Source organism: Kryptolebias marmoratus, linkage group LG11 (genome assembly GCF_001649575.2).
Source record: "Kryptolebias marmoratus isolate JLee-2015 linkage group LG11, ASM164957v2, whole genome shotgun sequence".
Lineage (NCBI taxonomy): Eukaryota > Metazoa > Chordata > Actinopteri > Cyprinodontiformes > Rivulidae > Kryptolebias > Kryptolebias marmoratus.
Window position 1 is genome coordinate 21300838 of NC_051440.1, and position 12115 is coordinate 21312952.

The 12115-nt window shown below is 37.8% G+C and overlaps 1 protein-coding gene across 2 annotated transcripts in view; it reads left to right on the forward strand.

The window, feature by feature from the left end:
• Nucleotides 1-12115, forward strand: part of si:dkey-246g23.2 (solute carrier family 66 member 2) — a 54901-nt gene that overhangs the window by 15907 nt on the left and 26879 nt on the right. For both annotated transcript variants that reach the window (XM_017419026.3, XM_025006527.2), the window contains exon 4: nucleotides 11415-11631. In XM_017419026.3, coding sequence (XP_017274515.1) covers nucleotides 11415-11631 — 217 coding nt within the window. The remainder of the gene's footprint in view (nucleotides 1-11414; nucleotides 11632-12115) is intronic.

Consider the following 12115-nt stretch of genomic DNA (forward strand, 5'->3'; position numbering starts at 1 on the left):
TTTGCTCCATCAGACTGCCAAAACGGTAATTGTAACATTTTTTTCTTATCTTATCCTTAATACTACTATGTGTGCGCGCGCAAGCGTGAGTGAGTGAGTGAGAGACAGAGAGAGAGAGAGAGAGAGAGAGAGAGAGTGTGTGTGTGTGAAGAACGCTGATGAGATATGAAATAACCAGTAGCCAATTGAACAAGCTACCCTTTTGGATTTATATATTTGTAAATCTGACTCTGTGCCTCACCAACCATGAACCTCACCGCACGTCACTGCTGTAAGGTGAGCCCTAGTTTTCAGCTCTCTGCATATGAAAACATGGCCATTATCACATTCTATCTAACTTTTAAAGTTGAGCATTTAAAACATCTTACTGCCTTAATGTTTTTGTGCAGCCTGTTATCTGCAGCAATCGAGTTTCCTCTCATATGTATTACACACATTACACTGGGATGATCCAGTCATGTTATTAAAGCAGCTATTATGGTTTAAAAATATGAATGTGTTTATTTATCTCAAAAATAGTGTTACATAATAGCTACATGCATAATATTGCTATGTTATTACATAATATTTTAGAGGCCATGGGCTGCGTATATTAGATGTATACATGCACAGGTTTTTCTTCAGATCAGTGGTTCTGCAGCGAAAATAAATGTATTTTACATTTTAATACCTTTTTTAAAATCGTCTAAGGTTCATGTAACGATGTGAAGAAGATCCAGCCTGTGTGAAGAGGCTGCCTCATTCGCACACAAGCCACATCACGCTCTGTCAGCTCTGCTGTGAAGGTCATGTTGTTTGATCAGGAGATCTTTTGACATACACACGAGGCAATTTTAAAGCTAATAATAGCCCTGTTGGACCCTCTGGGTTTGTTTCCTATAGTTACATTGTCTCTGATTTATACCTGCTTATCTCTAGGGGAAGAAAGCCTCTCATTGATGTGCCTGCCCTGCTGGACCCTAATAAATAGTCTGGATCCTTTTGGTCCTCTGTGTTACTATTTTCTTATCTGGACCTCCTGGCTCTTCCATCTGGTCAAAAGCTGATTATTATCACTCTGGATCACCTTCACACACAGGGAAGCTCAACCGGAAGTGTGTGTGTTAAGTAGAAAGTAATCAAGGAGACAAAATGAACAACAGTTTATGTGACTGCATGCACACCCACGTCTCTGGACAGAATGAGTCAAAATAAGGAGAAAGAGAACTAAAATATAGTTAATTTAATCTTCTATCCCCGTGTCTCTGTCATGCTTTCCCAGCAGGTCTGAGCTTTAATGCAACGCTCCACTGATGCCTTACCTCCTCTCCTCCATCCACGCTTTTAGTTTCAGCACCAAGGTCACTTAGCTCAACACTTTGTCTAGTTATCATCCATTACACACCTAACTTCATGGTCCACTACACCAGTTCTTTTCAACAATTCAGTCTGTCTGAACCCTTTTATATCTGCTGTTTTAAGTGTTGTCACAAAATGTGCTCTAGAGACAGAGCTGTCACTTTAAGATGGTGAAACTAATGGGGGAACCAGTTGTACAGATTTCTTCTTTATTGGGTAGTTTGAGCAATTTTGAAGTAATTTTGGTGTTTTCAGTCTTTACTTTCTAAGCAGTTGTTCAGTTGTTTGGTTGCTCAACATATCCTGCCACTGATCAGCCGAGTTGCTTGGATTGTTGCGTCTCTCTAACCAACCCACCTTTTTCGGTTGAATTTAGCTAATACAGATGTCCTTTTCAGAAAAAAAGGCATCATCTTTACTTTTCAGTCTTACTGTCTGGAAGCTGTTTTAAATTAGATGGACAGTTGTGCACATAATTATGCACAGCAATATGGACGTGATCTACTGGAAGAACTAGTGACACAGTAAATCACAAAGCAAAAGTAATATTAAAAACCTGCCTTTGCATATACAACACTTTTTGTCCTGCTATATTGTGCTAAAATTCAGCACAACTAAATTTAGGATTGAAAAGACAAAAAATAAAATCATAAATTCAAAACTCTGCACTGTGATCACACACTTTTGGTTTTATTTTTAAGCCAAAAATGGAGTAAAGAACAACATATATGACTGATAAAATGTGTGATTGTTCAGACAGGGTAGACATTGTAAGAAAATATATTTGTGGCCATGAGTAAAGTCTACTCTCCTGGTTCTGTCTTGCTTGCTGTCAGCTCAGTGTCAGCTCTGTCTTCTTGTGTTTTTCCATCAAAAGGGATCTCATTGTAGTCTGACAGCATAAGAGACTAACACTGGCTATGAGCACCAATCTGCAAGAGTGGAGGGAAAAGAAAAGAAACAAAAGTTAGGTCAGAAACATATTCATCTCAACATTAGATTTAATATCTAGTTTTTTTTTTGTTTTTTTTTTTTACATTTTTCATGTATTATTATACTCTTGGAACAAATTAGAAAGTCAAATCATTTTGAAATGTTGATTAAAGCTTAGTAGTGTGATCAAATGTAATTAAAGACTAAAACAAAAAGTAACCAGTGTCTTTCTTATTAGAAGACAGCTCATCAAATCTAATTGTCTGTACCAAAAGGTTAATGTGTTTTTGAAAAAATGCATTAAGCAAGAGAAAACTAACTCTGTCTCTAAATCAAAGTCAAACTTTCATTTTGCTGCAAACAGCAAATTCTTAATAAGCAATTAACTTCAAATAGACTTCGCTGAGCGTTCTTTAGGCCAGATCCCCTGCAGACAAACCAAAACCGGTGTGATCCTGAAAACACTACGAGATATTTACAGATTTAACTGACTTGCATGGCCGGATAGAAAAGCTTACATCGCTGCTATCAGGACAAGTGAAGGACAGTGCAAATAAAAGGTTTTTTATGATGGATTTTCTGGTCTTAATAAAACTGACAGAAGTGGAGAGATTCAAAAAATGATAGCTTTGTAGAAAGAAGACAGAGCTGCGATCAACAGAGTATGAGAAAGAATGACAGGCGTATAGCAAGAAGGGACTGAGTGCAAAACAAGGCAGAAAGCTGGACTGAGAACCTACCTGGGACCCAAGACTTCAGCCCATGTACTGTATGTAATCTGCTGTTTCATTGTTGTTGGGTAACTCAAAGAACTGACTCTGGACATGTCTGATAGCTCACAAGAAGACTATATAGCAGTGGTGTCCAGTCCTGGTCCTGGAGGGCCACTATCCTGCATGTTTTAGGTGTGTCAAGTTAGGGAAACACCTAAAACATGCAGGATAGTTGCCCTCCAGGACCAGGATTGGACACCTGAAAGTCACTAATTTGTGCAGTAAAATCTACTTTTAGGGTCATATAAATTTTAAAATTTTGGAAAATCACCTATGTATTGTCACTATTTCTGGCCATAGCTGCTCATCCACTGATGATGTTTAGGTGTTCATTTTGAGTAGTTTTTTGGGGTAAATTTGATCTTTGATTTTATTTCTGTATGGTTTTGAGATGCTTTTAACAACACAGCACTTAATAGAACCAGAACCTTTCATTGTGATGAGCTAAAAGTTCAACATTAGAACAAATGCTCACTTGCATCCTGAGCTTTTTATTATAGTGGTAATTGCAATATTTGGTTTAGTATTAGATTTCTTTTCTCAAATGTTTCTTTAGGATGCACACTGAGCTCAGCAAAGCTGCTTTATTCGTTTGCTCCTAATTTAGGATTAGCTTCGAAACACAAGCACTTTTTCTATTCAGACTGTTAAGGGTCTTTCAAGGACTGAACTAAAGAAAATGTGTTGCTACTTTTAGTTGAGGAGAAATGTGTTAAATGTACTTGAAGTAGCTTGTATACCATTGCTTTTTTTTACACTTAGTGCTGGTTCACATTCATACATTGAAATTGACTCCCTGGAACAAGAGATGTTGCATTTCTATAGGATCCCTATTAGATAAAAAGGCAGACAAATTAAAAAAAATAAATAAATAAACAGTCAGATGTTATTCAGTCTTTTTGATTTACAACTCAGTCTTGTAGGAGCCATTGTTAGGACTCAACATCTGAAAGAAAGAAAGGCCAGCACATACAGTATACATATGATATACTGGCAGACAGTGCATTTATGGCAAGAAGCTGCTCTGCTTTGATGAGAGTTTTTTTTATATACAGCTGCAGCTCGAGCAGACCTACTCATTTCAGTTTATCTCAGAGCTGCAGACGCCAGCCACTGACTTTTAATGGACAAAAGTGGACGAATTTACAAGAGTGAGAATGGATGTTAAAAGGTAGATTTGTTAGAGGAGAAGAATATTGGAGTTTGACTGTACACCTGGACTTGTCAGAGCATTTGAACATGAAATCTTTAAGTGTGGAGATGACTGAACTCATTGGTCGATGGTATTCTGTCAGTTTTCGTGTAAACAGAAAGGTACGCCATCAGTCATACTGTCGTGATGGTGAACGTTTTCACGTCCACACGTTCACAGAAACTTCTGCCTGTTCGTTACCTTGACTTTCACGCAGTCGTGCCTCCTTTAGTATTCAGAGTGTGAAAGTCTGTGCAGTCCCTGTCAGGGAAGACGGGTGTGTCTGACTTTGACAGAGAGCCCTTAAGTAAACCAGAATTATTCTTTTATGAAGCAGGTACTGTTGTGGAATCCATAACTATCATAACAGAGGTCAAGTGAACTCATAATTATTGTTTTGTTGATGCCAGTAGATCTCATTATTCAAGCCTTGTTTTGTTCAAGAGGCTCAAAGGAATCAGCCACACATACACTTTGCTCTGAAGCAATCGCTGCTGGAAAATCCAGTATACACATGATTCACTGGCAAGGTTTTGCCCACTTTTCAAAGTGCTTCTGCAGCAAAAACTTTGAGGAAAAAAGCTTCTTGACAACAGATTATGTATTGTGGACCATAAATAAGACATCTCTTCTGTATCTTTACATGAACTGCTGGATCCTCCACACTTATACAGTGCTTTTGTTTTTTAGCCTTTTCAGGTTCTGCAAAGTACTTTACAATGTTTCTCATTCACCCATTCTCACAGACTCATCCAGTGCTTTTTATATATTTTACACTTTATACAGAGCATTTTAATATTCTCATTCACACACCAATAAGCATGAAGGGGGCTGTGGGAGGTTTAGTGTTTTGCTTATGGACACTTTGGCAATTCTGAATAATATTTTAACAAATTTACTTGTGCTTTAAAGACATAATTATATAGATAACCTTATTAATTTACATTTTCATTGAGTTTGCTTTTTTCTTTTTCTGCTTTAGCCGCAACAGCTCTGTTGCTTTTAGTATAAATGTAAAAGCAGCATAGTAGTTAAAAATTATATGTTCTTTTAGAAAGTCTGGATGCATGATTTTGATTGGTCAACTGATGATTCAACCAAATTACATTAGCATGCTCATCAAAAAAACCTGGGTTAATTTAGTCTGTTTATAATCAGCAATGCAGTACTGATTTTTATTTTTCTTTAGGATTATTTAAGCCAGATAACTTAAAGTTACCCTAGATATGTTCAACATGCTTTTAAGAACAAGCTTCAGGATAGATTTTGTAGATGCCAAATCAGAAATTAGGACATGCTGTTGAGTTTCGCATGATTTGAAAGATTTGTTTGCACTCACGACTTGGAAAAACTCAAGCTCTTTTGGTAATTCATGTAAATTGTGATATGGTCTACCTCTTTCTCATGTTTTCTTTCCTATTTGCTGCAAATATTTTTTCTATTAATATAATTTTAAGATTTGATGGCAGAGTGAGTGACTGGCCCAAATAACACAACTGTCATGACCTCATGAGATGATAACAGTATCAGAAAAGGGGATTGTTTAAAAAAATTCCATGATTTTTTTTTTTATTTACAATGATTGAGTCTTTTGGGTTAGAAATTGTACATGTCTATAAACAAATTTAGTCATGTTTAGTTAGCTGTATCTGTCTATCTGTCTTACCTTTCAGTCTTGCAGCAGGCAGCATATTAGCACCATATCTCAATCTTTTGATAAAATGGCTAAAACTTCCACCATTAGGCTTTGGGTTATGAATGCATTGCTTTGATGTTTTAGCGTGAGTAACTTCTGCATTACACAAGATAATATGCTAATGAAGATGTCAGTTGTTTCTGAGAATAAATATGCATAAGAGAGTGCGGGCAGGCTTTTTGTTTAAGCAGAAAGGACCAAACAGAAAGGACTGAGATTACTGCGGTTCTCTCTGAAATTATAAAGCAAACAGCTGTCTGCTGCGACTTCATTTCCTTTTTAATGTACTGCAAACAAAAGATTAAGACGGAGGAAGTTTTTCCAATACTTTTTAAACTGGATTGTAAGCTGAAACATAATGCAAAAGGGACAAATTAAAACTGGAAAACTCTGTTGTGTATATTATATATTATTACAATGAAAGGACTCTGTAGAATATTATCAAGTTTTGAGCAGAAGTTTAGGAATGCATGATGCTGCATGTTTCCAATAGCTGATGTAATTAAAGGCCTGGAATTCCTTGAAGGAATGCATATTGCTCTCTGCCTTTCATGCCAGTTTTAGACCAACATCATCTTATGTCGAGAAATGATGGAGTTGTATTTGTTTTAGTCAAACCTTGAAAATGACATTATGCACAACATTGCAAGATGTTACACTCAGAGTGTGGGTTGGGAATGGCTCTCAGCTACTACACATCAAATGTTTGCTCAATATTTGTAGAATTGACTGAGTTATAATCTGTTTGATTATCTGTGATGGCCTTCTTGGATTTTTAACTTTTATTTTGTTTGTATTAAGTATTATTTCTACTCTTTTACTGATGGTACATTTAAAACATAAATTATTGTTTATTTTTTTATCATACTTAATATTTTAACAACATTTACAACTTTTACTACAAATAAGGCATTAATTGCTGTTGTGAAGTTTGTGACTTCTTCTGTTCCTCAACGCCTTTAAACAAGGACGTTTTCACTTAGTGCTTTTTTTGCCACGAAAAGGCCAATTAAAGTCCATCAGTCCATGTTTCCTGTTTGTGTCAGTGAACACAGTTAGTGGAGCTGTGAAAATTTTGACTGGAAGATTTAAAGAAATTGCTACTCCTTGTGTCAAAAATAACTCCGCTAAGATAAGGATGGTCAGAAGTTCAACTCTCCAAACAGTTCTGAGGTTCAATTAGTCTACCACACAGCCTCCCATCTGGAAACTCCTTTCCACTGGGGAAATCTTAAAGTGGACTCAGAAATGGGAAGTGTAATGGAGAGTATCATATAAAGTCCAGTGGATTTAAAAAAAGTTATGTTATTTATACATTTTAAACAGGTTTTGAAAAACTGCATAGAGTGGATTCAAAGCTCAGGTAACATTAATTATATTTAAAAGAGAATCCAGGTGTTTAGTTAGGGAAGCTAATCTGTGTTATGTGTGCCTGTATAAATAGGTTTTCCAGAGAAATTCAGTGGCTTAGTAATATTCCCAAGCTGTTGCAATATTCAGAAGGATTATGGAATGATAAGGGAACCTGGGAATGTGAAGGATGCTTCTTTCTGGTTTCAACCAGGCCTGTTCAGCTGATGTATGAGTTTTTGTATCTCTGAGATTTGCTGCCTGTCCAAACTTCTGCAAAGTGCATGTAGTTTCCCTATTAAAACTTTTCAAATAGAGATGAGCATTTTAGTCTCTGTTCTCCTGCCCATCATCTGCAGTTACAGTATGAACTGAAAAAGCATAATCAGTATGCAGGAAAAGTTTGTAGACTGTTTTTCTCAACCAGTAACCATAAATTCTGCATCAGTTTAGGATTTTGGTATTTTAGCTACTCATGTAAAATTTTAAGGTAGTATCTCTCTGTGGTGTGACCACTGGCAACTAGTTTGCCAACAGCATTTTCCAGGTAGTTTCCAAAATGTCTCATTGATGGAAGTTCTTGTGGGGGTTCTCAGTTTCATTGCCTGAGTCACAGAAGCCCCCAGTCATATCACTCCAACCATCACAGCAGAGTGAGAATACTACCTTCTCTTTTTGGGGTTATTTTAAAACATCATTACATTGTACATATCCTACTTTAGATCACATCTATCTGCAAACCATGAGCAGACAGCCTACAAGCAGTAGCTTTCACACACCTGAAAATACAAACGGCAGAATCTACAGAACCGAGTTGTTCTTGTCAGGGAGTGACAGTGCTGAGTCAGCATATTTCAAAGCTCTTACTGAACTGTCAACGTCAATCTTCATCTCTCTGTCAGTCTCTTCTCTAAGTTCAATATGGCTCTCGTTCTCTGTTCAGCCTTATGGGAAATGCCTCAAGAGTAACCTCTGTACGCTGACTGAAGACCATTCTCCCCATTCCATTTACTCATCCCTCTTTCCATTTCAAGTTATATATTCTCTCATCTCTGCAGCTTGCATTAAGCTGCTAAGTTCTGCAAGTTCTGACTTAAAGGTCTGGATATTTCCCAACCCTAGCTGCACCTGCAGAGGTTTTAGCAGTACTCCTGCCTTCCACCTGATTGGACTCTCTCACATTTATTAACTTTCCTGCCTGTGCAACTTCCCTGAGTAACTTTGTATATACGTATTGACATCCACGGCTGTTTTACTAATTGAACTGTTTGATTTTAAATTAGTTTTGTGTAAACAAAGTCTGTGAAGAAGGACTGCCGTCCTCTTGTCTTGTGCCCTCGGTTTAAATGAATACCAATCAGGAGGATTCTGTTTGAAAAAAGTCAAGCCACAGTTTGAAAGGCTGGACAGAAGCCACAGTGTGATAGCACTTAGAACTTCTCAGTCAGGAAGGGATTGAAAGGAGGGTTGAAAATGACTAATTGGAAAGAAGTGAACTGGTTGATACATGATATGAGTGCAGGCCAAATCAAAGAGATGGCTCCATGAATGATGCATAGCTTTCTCTTTTCTTTATTGTCTTCCGGGCATTTTAATTATACAGGTAAACATACACAGGCTGTACAAGTGAGAGATGAAATGCAATGAAGAGAGGGAGCATGGAAAGGGGAAAAGGAAGTTGGTGAGTCGATTAATGTATGAAAATAGATTGAACTGTGTAGAGTAAGAAGTGCAAGGGCAAGAGAAGAGTGTTCCCAGCATCTGACTCTATGTGTGAGTTGCTGATAAGCTTTAGAAAGGGAGGGGAGGATAAGAATGAAGAATGAAATGTGAGACTGAGAAGAAAGTTTTATACACTGAAAGTTGACTTTAGTTTTAAAATACCAAAACTGTCATTCTTGCTGCTGTCAGCATGTTTGCACTTCACCACCTTGCCCTCTTTCTAGTAGAAATAAATGGGCTTTCATCTTCTTGCTAAAGAGCAGCCTCTTCTGACCTCCCAGTCACCCTCTGTCAGCTGTCTGCAGCTGCAGTGACTCACATTTGATTTTGATTTGAAGTAAAAAGGCATCAAAAGTAAAATGGTTGTGTGAATGGCTTGTAAAGAGCAGAACTGTTCCAGACAATCCAGAGCTTTTTGGCATCTTTGCGTGTAACAGTTTGTGGCATCGACAGTGTGTGTGTGTGTGTTGTTTCGTGTTGGGTTTGTCTCCTTTCCCTCATCATGTGCTTCTTGTCAGCAGTAGGCAACGTGTCTTCTGTGGGTAATAAAGCCATTAATCACATTCACCGTTTGCCACAAACATGCCACGCCGCGCTTGCTACAAGATGTCTCTCTCTGTATGCCCCAAGATGAAACCACAGATGCAGCTCACTGGAGTGGAATGGGAAATGCCCCTGCCTGAGTCCATGCGTACAGTATTTTGTGTGAAAGACACAGAACATACATCATGAAATGATTTAAACAGATAATTTTATGTTGGGGCTCAAAATTACTGAAAACTGGACAGTTTTATCTTGCAAGGCAAGGCAACGCAACTTATATATCACATTTCATACACATGGTAACTCAGTGTGTTTCACATTAAAACAGATAAACAATAAAAAAATACAAAACCAAGTTTTAAAATAGCAGTAAATGAAAGACATAATAAGAGTCATAGGTATGAAAAAAACTGGATTTGCTATAACATCTAAATGCTGCTTCATTGTATTTGGGTTTGACTCTGGGCTCCATTATTTGACCTGAACCCATAGATCTCAGAGCCCTGCTGGGTTCATATTTCATAAACATTTCACTCATGAATTCAGGACCCAAAACCATTTGGTGATTTGCAGATCAGAAGTAGAACTTTGTAGTCTATTCTATGGCTGATTGCGAGCCAGTGTAGAGACTTTTAAACTGGAGTAATATGCTCAGATTTCTTAGTTGGGGCCAAAACTTGAGCTGCAGCTTTTTAAAATAATCTGTAACTGTTTAATGCACTTTTTGGAGGTCATTAAACAGTTAGTAAACATTTGTAGCAAGGCAAAAGGAATGCAACTGCTGAATTTTTCTCTTTTGGAACATTTCAACAAAGACAAAAGCAATGCGAATATTGCTTGTTTGTTGTGTTTGCACACAGGTATACTCACGCCTATAAATCATAAAGATGCTCTTTTTGTAGCTTAGAAAAGCAGCAGCATGTGGATCAGTCAGGTGCTTTCCACCATGCAGAGTCATGCATGAGTCGCTGCACTAAGTAATGTGCTCTTATTTAGCCATCAATCCTCTTTAGCTGATGTCAGCTTGTTTTGCACAGCTCAATGGTCATACATACACAATGAGAGATCATCAGTCATCTAATATCATGGTTCACCGGTAAAATTGGTGAATGGCTGATGGAAATTTAGAAGGAGTTGACTTGATGTTTCCATTTGAAAATTTCCCTCAACAACTTGTGAAACATCCTTTGTGCAAGAAACTAACATTTACTGAAGCTGTGCACAAAAAATGTTCACGTTGTTTTTTTATCATGATTTTTTTTATTTTATTAAATTTGGATAATTTAACACATACAAACAAACCCAACAACTTATTGTCGTTTTGTTTTTCTCTGACATCCAAACGTGCACAAGAGATGTGAATGTCACTGAAAAGTGCTTTGAACCAACTTCTGTACTTCTTGCTAAAGCTCAGGTTAGTCTGAAATAAAAGAAATGTAAAAGCTTTTGAGAATTTAATTTATCTTTGTTCCATTCACTTGTGCATTTGTATAGTATTGATTTAGATGTGCTAGCCTTGCAGAATTTCCATGTATACTGAAGCGCTCTGATTGCTGCAGATTCCTCCTGTCTTCAGTTTGTTATGTTGCCCTTACAGCTTTCTGTCTTTGTCTTTCAGTACTGTTTTTTTGTTTCCACCTGCACATATTGCAAGCATACTATTCTCATCATTCACTCTGCTGGATGCTGTCGGGCTCCTCTGTCTGATTTCTGCCCTTTAAGTTCTGCCATGCTGAGTCCTTACCTTCTTTTCCATCTCCTCCACTTCTTGTATATTCAATTTATTTTGCCTGTCAACAATACAAATGACATTGACAAATAGTTGTTTTTTTTGTGTGTGTGTTTTCTTTATTCTCTGCATCTCCAGATTTAAACTTCCACTACTTTTGGAAGTGGAGTGCATTTGAGGACTACCTCCTCTTCTGTTTTGGCTTCACCGTACTGTGTGCTGTGGTCACCCTGCTGCTGCTGGACTCTGCTGTGTTTGTGGAGACACTGGGCTCACTGGCTGTGATGTTTGAGGCAATGCTTGGCATCCCACAGCTGCTGCAGAATTTCCACAACCACTCCACCAAAGGAATGAGGTATGACTCACAATGCCACTGAACCAAGATCGGTATAAAGCTCAGAGGTCAGTCAATCACACTGGTACACAGAGACAAGCAGTCATGCTGCATTACATGCTCTTAAGATGCTCACTGACACCGTACGGCAAGAGGAAAAAAGAACAACAGTGAGTCAGTGATTGATTTACTTAACAGTTAGCAGTTACTGAATAAATTTCCTGGGGTATCTAATGCAGTAATCTTAAATTTAAGATTGAGTTGAATGAAGAGATGAGGCAGAGAGTGAAGCAGAGGGAGGCACACAGAAAGCCTCAGCTTTCAGCATGCTGGTGTAGATTCTCAGTCATCCAGGCCATGGTAAATTCAAAAAAAGTTAAAAAACAAAAACAACTGGACTTCTATTCTGTATCAATCGATCTTTGTACTACAGGTTATACCCGGGGGAAGCCACTCCCTGCCTGTATGGTCTCCCCAAAATACATAAGGAAGGAACACCTCTCAG